Source organism: Zonotrichia leucophrys, chromosome 2 (assembly GCF_028769735.1).
Source record: "Zonotrichia leucophrys gambelii isolate GWCS_2022_RI chromosome 2, RI_Zleu_2.0, whole genome shotgun sequence".
Lineage (NCBI taxonomy): Eukaryota > Metazoa > Chordata > Aves > Passeriformes > Passerellidae > Zonotrichia > Zonotrichia leucophrys.
The window spans coordinates 58,281,193-58,301,539 of NC_088171.1; the positions used below are offsets into that span (position 1 = coordinate 58,281,193).

The window sequence follows — 20,347 nt, forward strand, 5'->3', positions numbered from 1 at the left end:
GGTATAGAAGGTTAGATTTTATAGTTCAAGTAAATGATTTAATAAAATGTTCATTATTACATGTATGATAGTTCACCATATCTCTTGCAGACCTATATTTCTCCAAGTGCTGCTATATTTAAAGTGGCAGATGCTGGTGAAGAAACAGAGGCTATGCTGAACAACATGAGAGTCTATGGAACGTGTATTGTCATTCTGATGGCCATAGTAGTTTTTGTGGGAGTAAAGTATGTCAACAAGCTTGCACTGGTCTTCCTTGCATGTGTGATTCTTTCCATCATTGCCATATATGCTGGAGTTATTAAGACTGCTTTTGATCCACCTGACTTTCCGTAAGTGCAATATTGACTTGTGTGGGTTATTTAAAAGAAAAAAAGTGTGTGGAGGGAATAGCTACTGTAATCATTTCATGTTTTAAGCTAAATTTCAAAATACAAACAAATTGCTTTCAGTGGTAGCTTTCTGTAGTTTAAATACCAATGTGGTCATTTGATATTCTGAGAAATATTCACATATCTGAATATTTCTCTCATTTTTCATAAGATATGGTAACTCTAGAAAATGTTCTTTGGTGCTTAAAATTTGGCTGTTATTTCATCCATACCCAAGGAGCAAGAAGGTGTGTTTTGCTGATGGTAAATGTACTGCTTTATCTAAAGATTTTAACTAAAAACCTGTAGGATAAAGTAAAAAGGTCAAGAAACCATTGTCGCTATTAAGCATTGTTATAAAAAACCCATAAATTTAAACTTTCTGTGTTATGAAGAAATTTTAGAAACTTCCATTTCTCCCTACTTAAAAATGACACATTGAAGTGTTTAAATTCACTTGTGTTTGTGAAGGCAGTCCCATTAATAAAATAAAATGTTATTGTTATACATGACACATTGCTTTTCAAGGTCCTTGATGTGCTTAATTCTTAGCTCAATAGGAGTTACTTCTTCACTCCAGTTATTAGCTGCAATTTACTTTACCCAGTTATATGAGTTGCATTTTTATGCATATTTTTCTGTTGAAAGATGAAACAAAGTTAAATTGCTTAAGACATGATCAGAATAGGCTGATACCTTCAGTCTTGTGTGGCACTTCATAGTAAGAGTTATCTTTTGCTGTATGATTGTTACAAATTCAATATTACTTTGAAGTGTTGGTAATTACTGCTCTAATTGACCATTAGAGCAGTACTTGTGGATTGTTCTGTAGCATTGTTTTCCGTGTAATATGTAAAACTTTGACCTATATCTGAATAAAACTTATGTTTCTTACACTAACTTCCAGCGGGGCAATAGTAATATCTTTTTGTGACCTGTATAAGTAAAAGAGAGTTTATGTGGATATGTAGCATAGGTGAGACTCATTACCAAGTTCCTGGAGGCTTTATATGTGGCCGCTACTGTAATATTATTGTATTGGGGGAAAATATAAAGAGTTTATTTTCCACTAAATATAATGGTTTACATTTAGAGTCTGCCTCAAAATGAGAAACTTAAGTAGGGTCTTGTGTAATGGTAAGACTGATCTGATGATGGTCGTTAAAAAACCCAAACAAAACAACTTCCACTTAGCTGGTTAGTTAGGTTGATATCACTAATTTCCATTAAGTTTGTCCATTGTGTAGGTGGTAAAATAGTTTACCTCAAGATTTCCCAGTTGAATCAAACTGAAAGAAGTTTCCATTGCTTGTATTATTTGACCCTGCTGCTATTGAGTCATCAAATCAGTAGCAATTAAAAAGAAAACTTAGCAAGGCAAGTGACAAGATGATCTCTTTAAGCAACAGTTTTCTGTTAAATCTGCTCAAATTTTGTGAGATGCAATACCTTGAAGCTGTGCTGGTGTATCTGCCTAACCCTCATTTTATATTTGATGCTCCTTCTTTTGTCTTCAAAGATCTATATAATTCAATTTTTAAGCAAGCCTGGAATCTTAAACATCTTTTGTATAGTTTAACAAAGAAATATACCTAGATCCTTAATGTACTCTGCTGATAGGAATTTCCTTCTGACAGCTGTTCAGACTTTTCTCTTTCATTCCTGAAAAAAAAATTCCTTCCCAATACATGATTCTTTAATTTGTACTCCCATCACTGTTGTCATATTTGGCTGTTTAATCTTCCTAGCTTATTTCCTACTTTTTGGATTGTAATTGTTTTTGAGGATCATCTAAACTTTTCAGTTGCTTGAAAAGGAAGAGAATGGTTTACTTGTTTAAACACACTTTTATATTTTCTTCATCAGACTCATCTTTTAATTAAGTTTATAAAGTATTTCTTAATTTTACTTCTTTCTTGTAGGGCTGAATGCATCATAATTGCTGTTATGTAGTAGTCAAGCTGCTTAAATTGATTATGCTTTACCATAAAGAAGAAATATTTGATCCATATTTTAAAGACTATTGATGATAGTTTTAGATGTAGAAACTATATACTGTTTTAGTAGATGTAGTATAGGCCTTAAGGTAGATAGTGTAAATAACAGGTTTCTGAAGAAGTCTAATGGACAAAAAATGGCATCATTCACAGCCTTGTGTTGAAGGAACACTGACTTTATTTTTCTTTTTTATAGTATCTGTCTCCTTGGAAACCGTACATTGTCAAAACGCAGCTTTGATGTCTGTGCCAAGTTTACTGAAAGCAATAATGAAACAAAGACTACCCCTTTGTGGCTGCTGTTCTGTGATAGTTCTTTGCTTAATGCTACATGTGATGACTACTTTAGTCTCAATAATGTAACAGAAATTCAAGGAATTCCAGGAATAACGAGTGGAGTTCTAACTGGTAAGTTGGAAGGCACAGTGACTTAAAAGTTTTTAGACATTATTAATTTGGCCAATGGCTGGTCAGTAAGATAGCGGTCTAGTCTGTTACTGTTTCTTTACCCCTAGTCTGTGTGAAAGATTACTACCTTGAGCATGCTTCTTCCTATAAAAGAACCTGGTTTTAGAATCTTAGTATCAAGTGCTTTAATTTGGGGGTAATTGGAGTTTTATAGGTACTCTTTCAAAAGCCATTGCTCAATCAAAAAGGTGATAAAGTGCTCATCACAGCTTTTTTTTTAAATGTGTATGCCAAACACACATTTCAATAAGCCGTTCATTAATATATTTTCAAACTCTACTGAGAGGGAACTTGTTTCCACTTCACAGGTGGTGCAATGAGAGTGAAGTTCTGGATTGTCCAATGTGTAAAAGTTAGTGATTGAATTAGGGAAGAGCAGTCTACAATGTATAGATTTTATTCTCTTTACAGATCTGTATGGTTGTGGCAGCTTGGAATTCAGATTGCATCAAGTCATAGTATTCATCTTAAATGTGTAATAATTTGTATTGTACACACACAAATAATGTCTCTGGGAATTAAATGGATACTCTGATACCTCTGCTTTGCCTTTCCTTAAAATAAAGTTTGATTTATATAAATATGCTACATAGGCACATTAGACAGTCACTGCTACAACAGTACTCCAGTTGAAAATATCACATATAAAGTGTACAAATACATTAAAAGATACTTCTCTGAATCAAAATTTGTGGCTATTAAAAAATAATTTACTCAATAAAAAAATGAAATTATTTGCTTGTTGCAAGAAATGTAACTTAGAGTTTATTCTCTGAATTTTATGATTTATCATATGCACATCTACAATTTTTCATTAATAATTTTGTACTTCCTGCCTCAGCTCACAAGTTAGCTGTATGTCACAATTTTTTGCTACCCTGTAAGATTTAAATTGTTCTTTTGCTTTTTGGAGGTTTCCAGCTGAGTACTATTTTTTTCCTTTATTCCATTCACTGTTTAGTGTTTCATTCAACAAGCAATCCTGTATAAAAATATATTTTGCTAATTTATTCTCACATAATGTTAAGATCTCTAAAGACCAGGAGTCTGCTGAAAGCTCATTGTCAGCGACACGCTTTCCACTATTCACTGCTCTTTGCTTACCTGTAGTGGATTTCATCAATTCCATGATGTTTACTCATGGAATCTGATACATTTTTGTTTTGTTTTTTTCAAGTTCCTTGCAGCTGTTTTTCCTTCTACAACTTTGAATTAACTGAGAATTGCCAGCAGGCTCTCATCTTGGTACTAGCTCCTATTTTTGGGCTATTTGAGTGTACTGGATAGCACTGGTTACATCTGATGGTCATTTCTTATAGAAGTTTCCTGGTGGCTGTTCTTCTTTACAAAGCTGTACTTCCATTTTCTTTTACCTGTTGTTTTCTGTCTTTGAACTGTTTTTTTTTTAAATCCATATGAGGAGATTTCCTCTTATCCAATGTCTCGCGTAGATTCCTTGGGTGAGAAATATTTTAATAACATGGGCAATATAGACGGACTGATTCAAGTGGATTGCCTTCATTTATGTTTACCTCAAGGAATTTGAATACTTCTGACAATTTTCTTTTGCAAAAGCTGAGTTGAGGTTTCCCCAGTTTTTCAAAACTAAAGAAAACTGTGAATAACTATTAAGTTTTGTCAGAAACAAAAAATAACTTCCCTGTTTATTGCCTCTATCAACTGCTATTGTTGCTATTGACTGTTCCTGTAGATATGCCACTCATGAGTCCTTAGTTTCTGTGTCTCCCTGAAACACTTTTAAATTAAAGAAATGGCCTTCCATTTGTCCTTGGGTATCAATACTATTTCATGTCAACCTCAGGTATTTCAGTGTTCTTGGAGATTTCAGGCTGAGTACTGCTTTTCCTGCTTTTGAAAATATGTGCTCTGCTTCTGTTCACTGATTAACATTTCTCTGAACAAGAGCTATTCCATAACAATGCATTTCACTATCCTAGTTACACCTAATGCTAAAAGAAGGTGTCTTACTTGCTGAGTGTGAGCACACATTCTGATATCTAGCATAAGCTTGAGCTTTCGTGGCAGAGATTTCTCAAGGAGAATTTTCTTTCACTTGATGAATTTTCTGCCTTGTGTGACGACTTTGAAGCTGCAGGCTCTGGACATTAAAGTTTCTTGAGCTGTGACTGGGAATATTCAGATGCCATGATTGTCTCAGGAAGTGTGCTAAGTCCTCACACCATTTATTGGGCACTCATATAGAATAAGTATTCATCCCTTCTGTGAGTGTTGTCCTGACAATAATAAATCATTCTGAAAGTGGCTGACTAAATAGGCCTATAACACTAACAGAAATTATGCAGTTCGGCTACTAGCTTTATCAACATTGTTCTGATGGTGGTAGCATGTTGGTCTGATACACTGTACCTGTTCTTGTGTATGTACCCTAAATGTCAGCTGCTAGAGGAGCCTTAGCAATCAAGGAATGGTCCTAGAAGGACCAAATGTCTGGACTCTTCTGAAAAGTTATTCTTTTTTCTCACCCTAACTTTCAAGTCCACTTGGATTATCACGTTTGGGAAAATGAGCATAGGAAAGCTCTGTGTGACATCTTATGGAAAGGGAAAGTGATTTCTATTCAACAGAATATCTAAGCTGATTTTACCCATGTGCTGGCATGCACAGTTCCACAGTTTAGTTGTATGCATTGCAGTGCTCAGGTCATTGTCAGTCCTGTGTCATGCTGAATAAAGGACACAAACTGTTGAGTGCTTATTAAGAATTTAAGTGCTTTTGATTGGCAATTCAAACTGATGTTTTGATTTTCTTCTTATGTTTCACAGGGGGCAGATAGATGCCAATTTGGAGATCTAGTCTTATTTTACATCACTCATCTCTGCTAAAATTCCAGAAATTTAAAATTCTTTTGTTTCATTAACTTCTTACGGCTTCAGTCTGATCTCTAGATCAGTCTGTAACTCCTCTTCATTTGATTGTAGTAATACACATAGCATTCCTTAGCACATAATACTTATTTTTGATCTTTGCTCTGCTTTCTCTTCTGCTTCTCATGCATACTTCCATATATGGTTACTGATTGTAAGATTTTTTTTAATATGAGTATGAGTACCCTCTCTTTGGCCACTTGGTTCAAAGTCCATCTTCTATTGTGCTCAAGGTTACTTTTTGCTATTATAAAGGCTTAGAATACTGTACTGGAATTCCCTAGAGTTGTTCAGGATGTCTGAAAATTGGCTATTCGATCATCCTGGCAGTCCATGGGAATTATTTATTTCCTTGCTGCAAAATCCTTTGCCTTCTTGACAGGTCAGAAGAGTATCTACTTTGTTTTCTCACAAATAATAGGACAACTTGTCTCATTTTCAAATAAAAATCAGTGTGGTCTGTTCTCACAGTCTTATCAAAGTACACAACCAGTGTTTTCTGCAAATGTAAGCTCTCAAAATTTACTCTTTGACCTGTCACTCTTCAAACAAATGTGATTAGTTTGCTGGGGAATTTGAACCATATTCTGCTGGGGTTTCTTTGCTTACCAGTGATCTTCTAGAGTCTGGTTATGCTGCTTTTGTCACCATATGGAAATCTTTTGCCATTAACAGCTGAATCCTGAACTGTTATGCAGGATTCTTCTGTACAGGAGGTGTCAAAGAACTCAAATTACTGTTAAGTAGCATTTCTTTTTCATACTGCTCCTCAAAATACAAGAACAAGAAGGATTAGTATATACTAAGATTCCTTGAACCTGGAGATAAATTTCCTTATTTTTTCCCAATAGAACATCTGTGTGCCTGTGCAATGTAAGTGTACATTCTACAAATACATTAGAATTTAATTCTATAATTATATTTTGCTTTAGAGGAAGGGAAAATTTTGCAGTACACGTCTCACACTACACCATTTTTACTAGCATGGACTGGAGTTACATAATACCTGTTACAACTGGTATTAATCATAATGGGAAATGTTATGATTTTTGTGTAAGAAAAAGGCATCTGATTCCTAGGATTGTTGCATTCTCACTAATTGATATCCTGAAACAGAGAGGTGACACTGATTTTGTTTTTTCCCCCACCTTGTAGATAACCTCTGGAGTGCCTATTCAGAAAAAGGATCAATAGTTGAGAAAAAAGATCAGCCATCAATTGCTGGATCAGAAGAATCAAAAATGGGTGGACTTCCTTATGTTTTTACAGACATCATGACCTACTTCACAATGCTTGTAGGGATTTATTTCCCATCTGTGACAGGTAGACACAACTATTTTTCTTGCATGAGGATGTGTACTTGTATCTGGGGAAAAAAATTCATGTAAATTTTTTCATTTTCATCAATCTTATGGGTGACTCATGCTGTTGCAAGTTTCTGTGTCTGAGGTTATGTACCTTCTGATGCTAGGGAGACATTGGTCATGGCTAGTGACTTTTGGACTTTATAGGACTTAAACAAGAAATCTGTTTAAGGGCCATTTCTATAAAGAAAGCAAAACCCTCATGTGTTACTAAATGTTTATTCCAAGTAAGGTGCATTTATAACACTTTAATCTTCAAAGACTTGAGAGAACAGTTTAATATTAAAATGATTCTTCCAGTGTCCAAGCTGCCTGGATAACTGCCTGGGATTTGTTCACATGTCCAATATTTTGCCACATTACCTGTGTAGACTTTTTTTGTCAAGCCTAGCCTAGTTGTATTTCATTTTCCTCAGCTCATGCTTGAATGAAACAACAGACATGTTTTTCTTCAAAAGTCCCAACTGAAGTAATTGTAATGTCAAGTAACAGAATAGAACTCCAATAAGAAGTTGCAGCACTGTTTGGTAGTTTATTATGAAGTGGAATAATCTTTTTATTCACTGCTTGAACCCCACTGCTCCCATTTCTTTACTTCAGACTCTTACCAACATTTCATCATATCTGAACCCATGGTTACTGTTTTATTCCATGGAGTTTGACAATGTTTTTGCACTGGAACATCTTGATATTAGCTTCCATATTTTTGCTTCCAGTGGTCAGGTCAATTCTAGGAGAGATGGCAGAATTAGTTATTGTATAGGTTTCTTTCCCCCCGTCACTGTATGTGCTACAAAATAATTCCGTTCTCTTTTTAGATTTACAGGCATGCGTACATGTGATTTTTCTAACCATTCTTTTTCTTGCCTGCTCCTTTCTTTTTTGCTTCTAAGGTTTTATTTGTTAGTTTATTGATTTGCTTGTTTACATTTGCTCGTTATTATGATGGTCTGTTTAGTAGAAAGTTAGTGTGTTAGGTCATACTGGCTAAAATTGCCAAGTCCCTATGAATTTGTAACATCCATTCCAAGTAGCAAAATTTCTACTCCTTGTATTTCTTCACTTCAAGAATGATTCTGATGTAATACTTGAAAAATATTTTTTTAATCTGTCTTTTTACTGACCTTTGTAGGATTTGCTTACTCAAGTGGGTAATAACACAGATTTCTGAATAAAATGAAGTTATAAATTGAGGATTTGTGCAGGATTGTAATATGCTTCTGTAGCCTGCTCCATTGGTAATCTTCGAGTTAAATTTGGCTTAAAATTAGATGTTCTTATTTTATTAGTTATTATTAAGTGGTTTTATGACATAAATTTTGTCTTTTTTTAAGGTATTATGGCAGGTTCAAATAGATCTGGAGATCTAAAGGATGCTCAGAAATCTATTCCTACTGGAACAATTTTGGCTATTTCAACTACATCTTTTATTTGTATCCTTTATACTGTGACTTTTTTCTTAGTCTACATTCTGTAGATTCTGTAGGTATACCAGGTTTTTCACTGGAAAATCATTAGTTTCCTGAGTAGGAAATGAATGAAATCTAAACTGAAAAGAAATATTTTATATTTGTCTAAACTACCAGTATTATTTATAAATATTATGAAAATATGTCAAATTTTATGAACAAATATATATATTCTACTAGTGCTTCAAATTCCAATATGTAATTGATGGTTCTAGTCAAGTGATCTGACGGCTTTTAGCATTAGGCTTCTGTTGGCAGATTGCTGTCATACTCAGTATAACCAGATCTTAAACCAAAAACACCAGTAATAGTAGTTGTCGGTTCTTCAAAACCTACAGTACACAAGTCTTTGTTTATTTGTATGAAAAAATGCCTATTTTATTGCATGCTATATGAACTGGCTACTTCCACTACTTCACAAATCACTGTGACATACAGTTATAAACAACATAAACTAAAAGATCATGGCAGGGAAGAACTAAAAAAAAACAAATAAAAAAGCAACCAGCAAACACACACACAAGCTGCATTGTCATGGAGATTTTAATTTCATACCTTGATGAAAAAAGATGGGATTTCTTCTGTGTGATTTTTTAGAGAGTAATCTTCCTTCAGTCTCAGTAACAGATCTCTCCTGTATAGTGTTGTTTGGCGCCTGTATAGAAGGTGTAATATTAAGAGATAAGTAAGTAATATTCAGCTTCTAATATTACACAGAGTATATGTAATTATATGTTATATTAATAGGACTTATTAATAGGCTCTTGTGTGAAATATCTGTGTGGTATATATTTCTTTCACATAGTTTAAAACTGGAGGGAAAGTGTGTCTGTTAAACTGAGATGGCTGCAAAAACTGGTCAGGTTATTAGACTGAATGCCTTCAAGAAGCAGAAGCAGAATCTAAGATGAAGTTGAACCAGCCTAATGAAATGTTCTTGATAAAGAAAATCATAATTAGTATTTGCAGAGCTGATGGATGTGGATAAGGGGATATTACTTTGAGAGAAGTAATAGGTTTTTGAGGAACAAATTTTAAGATTTGACAGTTACATGACAAGGGGAGTTTGTAAGAAGACTGCAGTGCACCATCAGACCCATAATTTTCAATAGACTATTTTTTGTTTTAAAATTTGAGTAGTACATCAGGAGTCATATCTATTTTCAACCATGTAGTTGCCTGACAAATTTAAGGCATATTATGAAGGGAATAAATGTGATGGACACAAGTATGAAGAGAATCTCCATATTTTGATCAATTTCTCCATTAGGAGAAGTTGTTTCACAATTGTTTTCTTGCTGGTATCTGGTTCTCTTTCCTGCTGAGGCCCATGTTTGCTTATGATGATCGAACAGTGTCATTGGGGTATTGTTTAAAAGGTGGTGAAGCTGATGTTGAGACAACTTATTTCATAAGTCTAGAAGGATAACCATCAGTTAAAGCTGGATTCTAATCAAACTAATACAAGAAGCAGCAGGGAGTCCATGAAAGGCTTTTGACACTCTCTCACAGCATCCTCATAGGAAAAATCAAGAACTGTGGACAGTGAGGTGGATTGAGAAGTGTCTGACTGGCAAATCCCAGAGGGTCATGATCAGTGGCAGAGTCTAGTTGGACGCCTGTAACTAGTGGTGTCCCCTAGGGTGCTGTATTGGACCAGTGGTATGCCCTTGTGGTCTAGAAGACCAGTGTAATCCTACAGGAATAAATCATGCAGATTCCATTTTCTTCATGATGGAAAAGCCATTTCTTTATTCACGTAACTCCTTTTTATACAGTGTTACAGACCTCTTGTGTGACTCCAATTGGTTAGTAGTATTGCCAGCCAGGGATCTATGTACAAATCACAAACAGAACGGGACTGCTAAGGAACGCGTCTCAAGCTGTTGTATTTTCCAGCATCAGTCTCATTACACGGTTATGACAATGGGAAGATGCCAGCAGCTCACATCCCAGACAGCAGACAAAGAACTTAATGTTACAACTTACTTTAAAAGTATTTTAACCAATCACACAAAGCAAAAGCATACTGGCAGTAGTTCTATCCAGCCACTATAAGCACACGTACCTTTGGTTAAAACAATGCTTGCTTATTTCAAATACAGTATCTGCTTGAAAGCCTTAAAACACAATGCACAGAGCTCCATTACTAAGCTTAGAACTTCCTAATATCTTGCTAGATATACTTTTCTGCAGCTTAGAGACTTATTCTAGACAAGCACTAATAGACAGACCATTGTTCTATTTGTCCTTACTTTTCTACTTCTTATATAATTTTTCTGCTGACAAATCTTACAGCTACTGCTTAGCTTTAATTGTAGTTCTGCTGTCTCTGAGGCCTGTCTTTTGCAGCTTTCCCAAAACCCTCTGATTTGACGGATTCCCACAATTCGTCCTCTCGGTTCAACTAAAAAGAAACCTTCATAACCGTGTTGTTTATTAACTATTTTGTGTTTCGTGTCTTTACCATAATATATCTGCTTATTACTTACTTAAAGCTTTTTTTTTGCTCACATCAAGCATTGCTATATTACAACACAGCAATTTTAATGCTGTGAAAGTCTAGTCAGTTCAAAGGGCATAAGTCATGTGTGATAACAAGTCATTGTTCAAAAAAGTCTCTCCAGTTCCAAGGTCTTAATTTAAAACTTTCCTCCATGTCTGTACCTTCATCCACTATCTCTGTAAGATTTTGAGAACTCTCTGCAAATCCATTTCCTACCTCTTTCTCTTGTATTTTAAAAACTTCTTTGATAGTTTTGTCCATCATTTGTCACCCACACCAAAGTATGCAAGATATCACTACTAGTATCACCACTAAAACACCCAACACATATAGACCTATTTTACAAAGTTCCGTCAGCCAAGGTGCAAAGCTCCATTCTTTGTACAAATCATCTAACCATGACCCACCATCTTCTTTAATTTGAGCTGTTAAATCTATCAACTTTTTTATGCTTTTGTGGGTGGATTCAGAATGATCAGACAGGTTCATACAACACAATCCTTCAAATTCCTCCAACCATGTCCATGTACCAGTAAAAGAAAATCAATTGCTCCTCCGTTTTGAAGTGTAGCATGCCTAACACAGTTATCATCTGTCAGCATACCACTGATTGCAGTGGATGTGGCATTCATTTGTTTACTCAGCCAACATCCAACCCAATTTAATTGTTTCAATACCATTGCTGAAGCCAGTTGGGATAAAAACAAACCTGCTGAAACACTTTTTGCAGCATTCCAAGGCATGAAATCACTCTTACGATTCTCATCATAGTGATGAGTAGATCTTTTTCCCCTATGTTTCTTCTTAATGACTACTTTAGCAGTAGGTGCTATCACAGTGAGCATACCAATGCTACATGGGCCACCTTCAAGGCGTGATGGAATGCTCTGCCAAGCCCTATCTCCACAAATGAACCAATATCTTTTTGGTAATTGTCATGGATATTGGTCAGCCTTGAAAAGCACATCCCAACTGTTTGAATAATTACACCAAAAACTTGAATTTCTCTATGCAAAATAATGGGGAGTGACATTGTACTTTGGAGGATCACCTTCTCGCTGATCATTAGCTGTAAATGTAAGGCAGAAATCCATTGTTAAAGAACCAAGGATTTCTAATTCTTGAGGTTCAGATACTGTTTTGGGAAGTTCTTTGGTCCAAATGTTCCAATTCAATACAGGATTGCTCCCATTGTCAGTTTCGCTAGGCTTACTATTAAATTGCTTTTTGATCAAGGGCAAATCCTTTACTGGCACACTGACCAGACAGGTTGAGAAAGGCTTTTCTCGTTCTGAGTTAGGCAAACATATGGTATCTGAGTGTGCTGCCTTGGCTAAGGTCACCCAAACATTTGTTTGTGGTTGTTCTACAGGTAAATATGCACTACAAGAAACAATTAAAACCAACAAACACCAGCGTATCACTTGATTTCACTCTATCCTTTTTGTGAACTAATTTTTGACAAAAAATCCTTCCATACATATCAATTTTAAAACTTTGCTTTTGACCTTGAAATAAAATTTCACCTTTGAAAAGCCAAAAGAGGGAATCTACAACATAATAAAACAAAACCCACACTTTTGCCAAAAATTAGCTCTATGAAACCAACAATTGACACATTTATAAACAGCACAAAATCAGAGTTTGCAGGTTCCACCAATGTTCAGGGAACATCAGGCATGACCTGAAATGTCTCTGTTTGGCTCATGTCTGTGTACTTGCTTCTACGGTCTTGAACTCGTCAACACGTTCTGGGGTGCAGTACAGCTTGACGTTTTTCACTGGGACCCACTTAATTCCTGCACCTGTAGAGACAGAAGCATACCCTTTGCCTCAAGTAATTAATTGGAAAGGACCTTCAATTTGTCCTGTCTCAGGGTTTCTAATTAAAATGGGGGGATTTTCTTTCAGTTTCACCTGTGTGTTATTTGAAAAATGCCTAAAAATTGGTGGATTGGGTTCTGGAACAAAGCTGTTTAAAAAATTTAAAACATATAAAGTTTGTCCAACCTCATCTGTGGTGTGACCTCTACTGCCCCCTTCTCTTGATCAAGAATGCATTTTAATGTCTGTTGTGCCCTCTCAATAATTGCTTGACTTGTGGGAGAATGAGGAGTACCAAAGATTTGACAAACACCCCAATCCTTTAAAAACATGGCCTATTTTTGAGATATTTATGCAGTGCCGTTGTCGGTTTTTACTTCTTGGGTACACCCGATGAAGTAAAAGCTTGAAAAAAATGGTGACAGGTATTACCTGTTTCACCTGTGTGAAGAGAAGCAAAAACTGCACCAGGGAATGTGTCCACTGAAACATGAATAGTTTTAAATTTACCAAAGGAAGGGTATTTAGTGATATCCGTTTGCCATAACTGCAGGCTTTGCAAACTTTGTGGGTTGACCACTCCTATAGAAACAGAAGGCTGCTTAAACTGACAGTCAGGGCAAGTACTGATAATAGCTTTAGCTTGACTTTTGGAAATTTGAAACATTCCACAAGAGCATGTGCATTTTGGTGAAAAAAGGCATGACTGAGTTTTGCTTGGTCAAAAATGTTTGGCAAAATGTTTGAAATAACCACTGTCAGTTTGCCTGCTCTCGCATTTCCTTCCGCTAAAAATCAGGAAGTAAAGAATGAGCCCTGATGTGAGAAACAAAATATGGGTTAGTTCTATATTGCAGAGTTGTATAAAGACATGAAAGGCAATGATGTAAAGTGTCATTACTAATATCCTTTAAAACTGATCCTTCTATTCTTTTAACCACATTAGCAACATAAGCAGAATCTGTGATTCAATTAAACTGTTGTAGAAATAGCTGAAAAGCCCTAACCACAGTGACAAGTTCAAAAATCTGAGGAGATCTTTCTACTGTTTGAATATCTGATTCCCAAGTTTTATTTGTTTGGTTCAATCAAGTTACGACTGATTTGTGACTTTTGCCCAATCCATCAGTGAAGAAAGATTATTGCATTTAAAGGTTCTTCACTTAACATAGGTTTCTCTTTAAAACTCAATTTTACCTGCAATAATTTGTGCGCCAGGTAATGAACAGCACAAATACCTGGGAAGTTTAAAAATGCATACTGCAAATCATCAGAATTTTGCACTGCCCACTCAAGATAATATTTTTTCAGTGGTAAATAGATAGCTGCAAATTCTTGACCTGCTAGACTTAAAATCTTGTTCTCGTCTTAATTACAATTTGTGCTATCATCTCTAAAACTGTAAAAATAGTCTTTGGAAACCTATAGGGAAGAAAAACCCATTCTATTATCAACAAAGGATCTCTCAGTGAAGGGTCGCATTGAAAAATGAGACCAAAAAGTTGCATTTTTTTCTTTTAAAATTGAAAAAAAGAAAGGCTTTTGTGGAATACACCAATGAGGTTGTTGTCTTTGGAGAGCTTCCATGACCTTGTCAAGGGCTGCACGAACTTCAGGTGTTAGAGTTCTAGGAGAGTTGATGTTGCAGCTTCCTCTCAATAAATTAAAAATTGGACCCAGTTCATCATTGGTAATTCCCAAAACTGGCCTGACCCAATTGATTTGTCCTCAAAGCAGTTGTAAATATTGTAGGTTGGTGACATCAGAGCTGTATCTTCTGTGGTGTAATTGTTTTTTCAGTCATCTTCCATCCCAGATACTTCCAGAGTGGAACTTCTTGGATTTTGGTTATAGGAATTTCAAGTCCAGCATTTTGGATTTCAGCAACAACACTAGCACATGTTCGCTCCATCTCCATCTGTGTTGGAGCTGCGATGAGAAAATCATCCATGTAATGTAGAATCATGGATCTTGGATGCTTCTGTTGAACTGGAAGCAAAGCTTGTGCAACAAAATATTGGCAAATTATAGACGAATTCTTCATTCCTTGAGGCAATGATTTCCAGTGGTATCTCTGCATGGCTTCTCTTCAACTGATGACTGGAACTGAAAAGGCAGTCTTGGAACATCATCAAGATGAAGTGAGATGTGGAAAAAAAGTCCTTTAAATCAATGACAGTGAGAGGCCAGTGTTTTTGGATCACTGATAAAGAAGGAAGTCCAGGTTGAAGAGGTCTCATGTCTTCAGTCACTTCATTGATCTTCAGGTGATGAAGCAACCTCCAGGAGTCCGATGTCTTCTTGTGGATGATGAATACTGGTCAATTCCAGGGACTGGTCATGGGTGTGATGGGACCTTGCTGTAATTGTTCCTTTACCAATCTTTTAAGAATATTTAATTTTTTCTCTGTTAAAGGCCATTGATCAATCCATTTAGGATGATCAGTTTTCCAGTTCAGCTTTAAAGTGAGAGGTTGCGACAAGGTTTCCATCACAGGCCCACTTCCAGTTTTGCTCCCCGTTGGGACAGGACATCTATCCTCCAGACAGTGAGAGGCTTCTGAACAACAAAAGGACGTACTGTCACTGTAATTCCTTCAGAACCTGTAATGTTATCCATGGATGCACTTTGCAAACTCACAGTAGCACCTCCAATCCCTGTGAAGGAACCTGCAGGAGCTACCAAATCCCAATCACTGGGCCAAAACATGTGAGAAATTACAGTGGCATCTGCACTAGTATCTGGTGTGCCTGTAATATAAATTGTTTTGGTGAGTCAGGCTGCAAGTTAATTTTGGTTGGTTACGGTCTAAACATTGCACCCAAAAGACTTCAGGACCTGAGATATTCATTACAATTTACTGACACAACAGCTAGAAGGACTGAAAGTCCAAAAATTTTGTTGTTGGCTTTGCCAAGAATCAAAAATCTTATCTTTGTTGAAAAAAACCTGATAATTCCAGTAGAAATGCTTTCGTCACAAAAATTATTTAAAAGATGTATCAATTTTCAGGAGGCCAATTCAAACCTTGTACGTGAGGGTATTGGGCTGGGACCATTTGAGGAGTGGTTGACTGAGGGACCAATTATTGAGGTACCGATACCATTTGACTGGGTAATTGACTGTAAGGAGGTACCACTACTTGTGCCGAGGCGCGGTGGTAATCTGCGCTCTTTTGGGTTTAATGACAAAGGTTTGCCACCATTGTCAAATTGAGAGTGACAGTACTTAACAAGATGCTTCCCTTTCTGACATTGATGGTAAATAGAAAGTTGTTTAGGTTGGATTGTTTTTGTAGGACAATCCTTTTTCATGTGTCCTAGTTTGCCACAAGCAAAGCAACAAGCCTTTTTATCAGAGTCCAGCTGTACAGTACCAACAGATTTTTAAAAAATTTTTGTTTCTGCTTTTAAGGCCTTTTCAAACTTTTCCATTTGTTGTCCCAAATTTTCTCCCAAAGATTTTGCCAAACTATCTCCCAATGTTTTTCCAAACTTTTCTTGAACTTCGGCAATCTACTTTCCAAAATCATTAACTTGCACATTAGCAAGATGCTGTGCAGAGGTGAGCTTATTGCAAGCTGTTAGCATCTGTGTTACAGTTGGAGGCTGATCAGGTAAAGTTAAAATAATTTTTCTACATTCTTCACGAGCGTTGACAAAAGCAAGGTTTTCAATAATACAGGAATGAGCTTTTTCATCTGGACATTGTTTTTCGACAGGTTGGGTTAATCTATCTAGGAAAGAACCAAAGGATTCTAATTCACCTTGTCTGATAGTAGTTTAAGCATTTACATAGGTACCAGCTGGCTCAACTGAAAACAAAGCTTTTCAAGCAGCATCTTTAATATCTGTGAGTACAGGCTGAGGAAATTCCACCACCTGATTTTCTGGTCTATGGAAAGGTGGATCACCTGCCATTTAGGTAATATCTATATTCTCATAAGGCGAATTTTCTTATTTTTCAATCAATTTATTAAGAAGTCTTTTCCATTGTAATTCTCATAAAAGATATTGTGAATTGGTTAAGATCAGGGAAGCCACATTTCAACAATTAGCAGGGACTAAGTCATAAGATTTAAATATGCTTTTCAACACATTATTAAAATGAAGAGAAGAAAACCCACTTTCTTTCAAAGCTTGATGGAGTTCTTTTATATCATGAGAGTTTAATATTGTGGATTTACATCATTACGATCACATTTTACAGGTAAGGCAAGGAGTTGTTTATTTGAATCCAAATATTTTTCTAAATTTTGATTAATATTAGACCAATTAGGTAGTTGAAATGTAAGGTTTACCTCTGATTTAGACTGTATTTTGTTTTTCCCTCTCATCACTCCTGTGTCTGATACAAAAGAACAGGTAGTGTTGTCACAGCAATCAGCTGTCCCAGGAACCCTGCCAAGAAGCTCCAAGCTCTTGGCAGTATTGTTGCCACAGCAACAAGCTTTCCTGGGAGCCCTGCCAGGAAGAGTGGAGGACGAGAGGTCCACATTCCTAACAATGCCCCCCCTGCTGGAGGTAGCAGCTGAGGAATGTGTTGTATTGGTTACAGGAAGAAAGTCAGAGCCTACTAAATCACATCTCAATTCACTAAATTTGGTCTTTTTAGATTCACACAAATCGGGCTGCTCTCAAGCTGCAGATCCCAAATTTGTATTTGTGACACTTTCCAATGAACTGTTACAGGTTCCACACCATGCCCCTGACAACAAGGATGCAGCTGGAAAACTGTCCGCTCCCAGCTGATATCTCAGCATGCTTTTCCCCACCCCCAGCAGTGACTGAGACGGGCTTCAAGGCTTCTAAATGATCTGTGTCTCCACAGAAACTTTCCTGAGCTCTCATTCATCTTTCTGGCCAGAGCCATCCCAGCCCTGCTCAACCCCTGACTGCTGCCTGCCACCTCTGTCCTGCCCCCTGCCCACTCCTCTGCAGGCAGAGCCAAATACACCAGCTATAACCAGAGGCTAGGGTACTAAAAGCAGTGAAAACACTGGAAGAGGCTTGGGGGAGGAATTAATATGAAAAGAGCTCTTGGAACTGCAAAGCAATCTTCCCACCTGAGCCAAATCCGAGGGAGTGACTTCCTGGGAAGGGAAAACTGTGGCAGGGGTGTCCCGCACAGCCCCTCAACCTGGCAGAGTGGATCCAGAGCTCCCCTCAGCAGTCCCCGCCTGCACAAATTCAGAACAAGATCCATCCACAACTTGTTCAGAAGAGGAGCGGGGCACAGAAACAGCAGCCCCTGTTTTGCAAAGCTTCCCCAAACTCGTCTCCTGGATCTGTTCGACTCCCAACCTCCCCAGAGCATGACTGCCAACTCCCCAAATTCTTGGAACACAACAAAAATCCCAAATGCTTTCCCGGGAATTCCGGGGGTGGATGATTTCCCCGGGAATAAGAGGATGCCTGGTCACAGCATCAGTGATGCAGGAAATCCTGGAAGAAACAGAGGACACAAATGGAGCTGGAAGCTGATTTGATTCCCCCTTCCTGGGGATCAGGTTGCTGTCCACACTGCCTGAGGAAATCCTGTACACATCAGGAGAAGGGAAGGAACCCTGAACAAAATCTGAGATCCCCACAGAGGAGAATGAAGAGCCAGCACCACTTGGAATTAAAGTCTCAGAACCAAGTGTTCTGTTTTGGTGTTTGAGAAAGTTTCTATTACAATCATACTATTTACAGCTCTCCATTTAAATTCTGGAGACAGGCATTAGTTTGACCAAAGTCTCTTCCTTTTTGAAAGAGACTAGATTGTAAATATTCCAGTTTATCTGATCCCAGAAATCAAAGGTAAAAGCAGACTTCAAGTCTATATTTTAAATATTTGCTTTTACCCAGATTAATAAGTCTTTTAGTTTATGTTTTAAGATGTCTGAATATCCTTTATCCTGTAAAATTGTCTCAAGCTGGTAAAAGATATTCAATTCTGTTTTAGATAGATTGTTTCTCATCTCATTGCCCAGAAGCCCCTGAAGTTGCTATTTATTACTTACAAGGATATCAGCTAGAGATGACAAAGGGGATGATCCATTCCTTCTATTAACAGCCTGGGCCTCCAGCGACAGCACTGTCCACGGTCTTCTTTTTTATTCTTCTAATCTAACAATCCTCTTCACAAAAGAGCCATTTGTCACCATTTGTCGCCGGTCAGGGGTCTCTGTACACATCATGAACAGGATGGGACTGCTAAGAACGCGTCTCAAGCTGTTGTATTTTCCAGCATCAGTCTCATTACATGGTTATGACAATGGGAAGATGCCAGCAGCTCACATCCCAGACAGCAGACAAAGAACTTAATGTTACAACTTACTTTAAAAGTATTTTAACCAATCATACAAAGCAAAAGCATACTGGCAGTAGTTCTATCCAGCCACTATAAGCACACGTACCTTTGGTTAAAACAATGCTTGCTTATTTCAAATACAGTATCTGCTTGAAAGCCTTAAAACACAATGCACAGAGCTCCATTACTAAGCTTAGAACTTCCTAATATCTTGCTAGATATACTTTTCTGCAGCTTAGAGACTTATTCTAGACAAGCACTAATAGACAGACCATTGTTCTATTTGTCCTTACTTTTCTACTTCTTATATAATTTTTCTGCTGACAAATCTTACAGCTACTGCTTAGCTCTAATTGCAGTTCTGCTGTCTCTGAGGCCTGTCTTTTGCAGCTTTCCCAAAACCCTCTGATTTTACGGATTCCTACAAGTAGCTTTCGTACCAATTACTTTATTGGTTAATAACAAGTTGTTATCCTGTACTGATTGGTCACTGAAACCCCTGGTGTGTACGTGCAGGAAATGTTGCTTGTGAGAGATAGTTTTCATTTTTCTATCTAACGGTGTAAAAACAGTTTACACAGGTGCTAGTTGTTTTTCACCCAGGAATAGATTGTTATGTTAACAAACTGCTCACACCATAATGGCTTTCACATAGGAATTTGTAAAGTGCTACCTTGACAAGGCCAGCCACTGATTCCAGGAGACCAGGCCTGATCTTATGAGGCCTTTCTTTTATGATTTTTCTACGTTACTGCAACATAATCCTTGTTTGCATTAGGAGGAAGAGCGTTGCCAGTGGGTCAAGGGAGATCGTTTTTCCCCTCCACTCAGCCCTGGTGAGACTGCATTTGGACTGCTGTGTCCACTTCTGGGCTCCTCAGTACATGAGTGACATGGAGCCTCTGGAGGTCCAGTGGAGGGCTATGAAGATGTTAAAGGGATTGGAGCATCCCTCTTATGAGGAAAGGCTGAGGGAATTTGGCCTGTTCAGCCTAAAGAAGAGACAACTGAGAGGGGACCTCATCAATGTATTTAAGTAACTAAAGGAGGGGTGCTAAGAAGATGGACCTGGGCTCTTATCAGTGTTGCCAACTAACAGGAAAAAACAATGGGCAGAAACTGATGCACAGGAAGTTCCACATGAATA

General features: G+C 37.2%; 1 protein-coding gene across 3 annotated transcripts in view; it reads left to right on the top strand.

The window, feature by feature from the left end:
- Positions 1 to 20,347, top strand: part of SLC12A7 (solute carrier family 12 member 7) — an 83,032-nt gene that overhangs the window by 28,148 nt on the left and 34,537 nt on the right. For all 3 annotated transcript variants that reach the window (XM_064705093.1, XM_064705094.1, XM_064705095.1), the window contains exons 7-11: positions 91 to 332; positions 2,565 to 2,776; positions 6,898 to 7,065; positions 8,441 to 8,539; positions 9,203 to 9,260. In XM_064705093.1, coding sequence (XP_064561163.1) covers positions 91 to 332; positions 2,565 to 2,776; positions 6,898 to 7,065; positions 8,441 to 8,539; positions 9,203 to 9,260 — 779 coding nt within the window. The remainder of the gene's footprint in view (positions 1 to 90; positions 333 to 2,564; positions 2,777 to 6,897; positions 7,066 to 8,440; positions 8,540 to 9,202; positions 9,261 to 20,347) is intronic.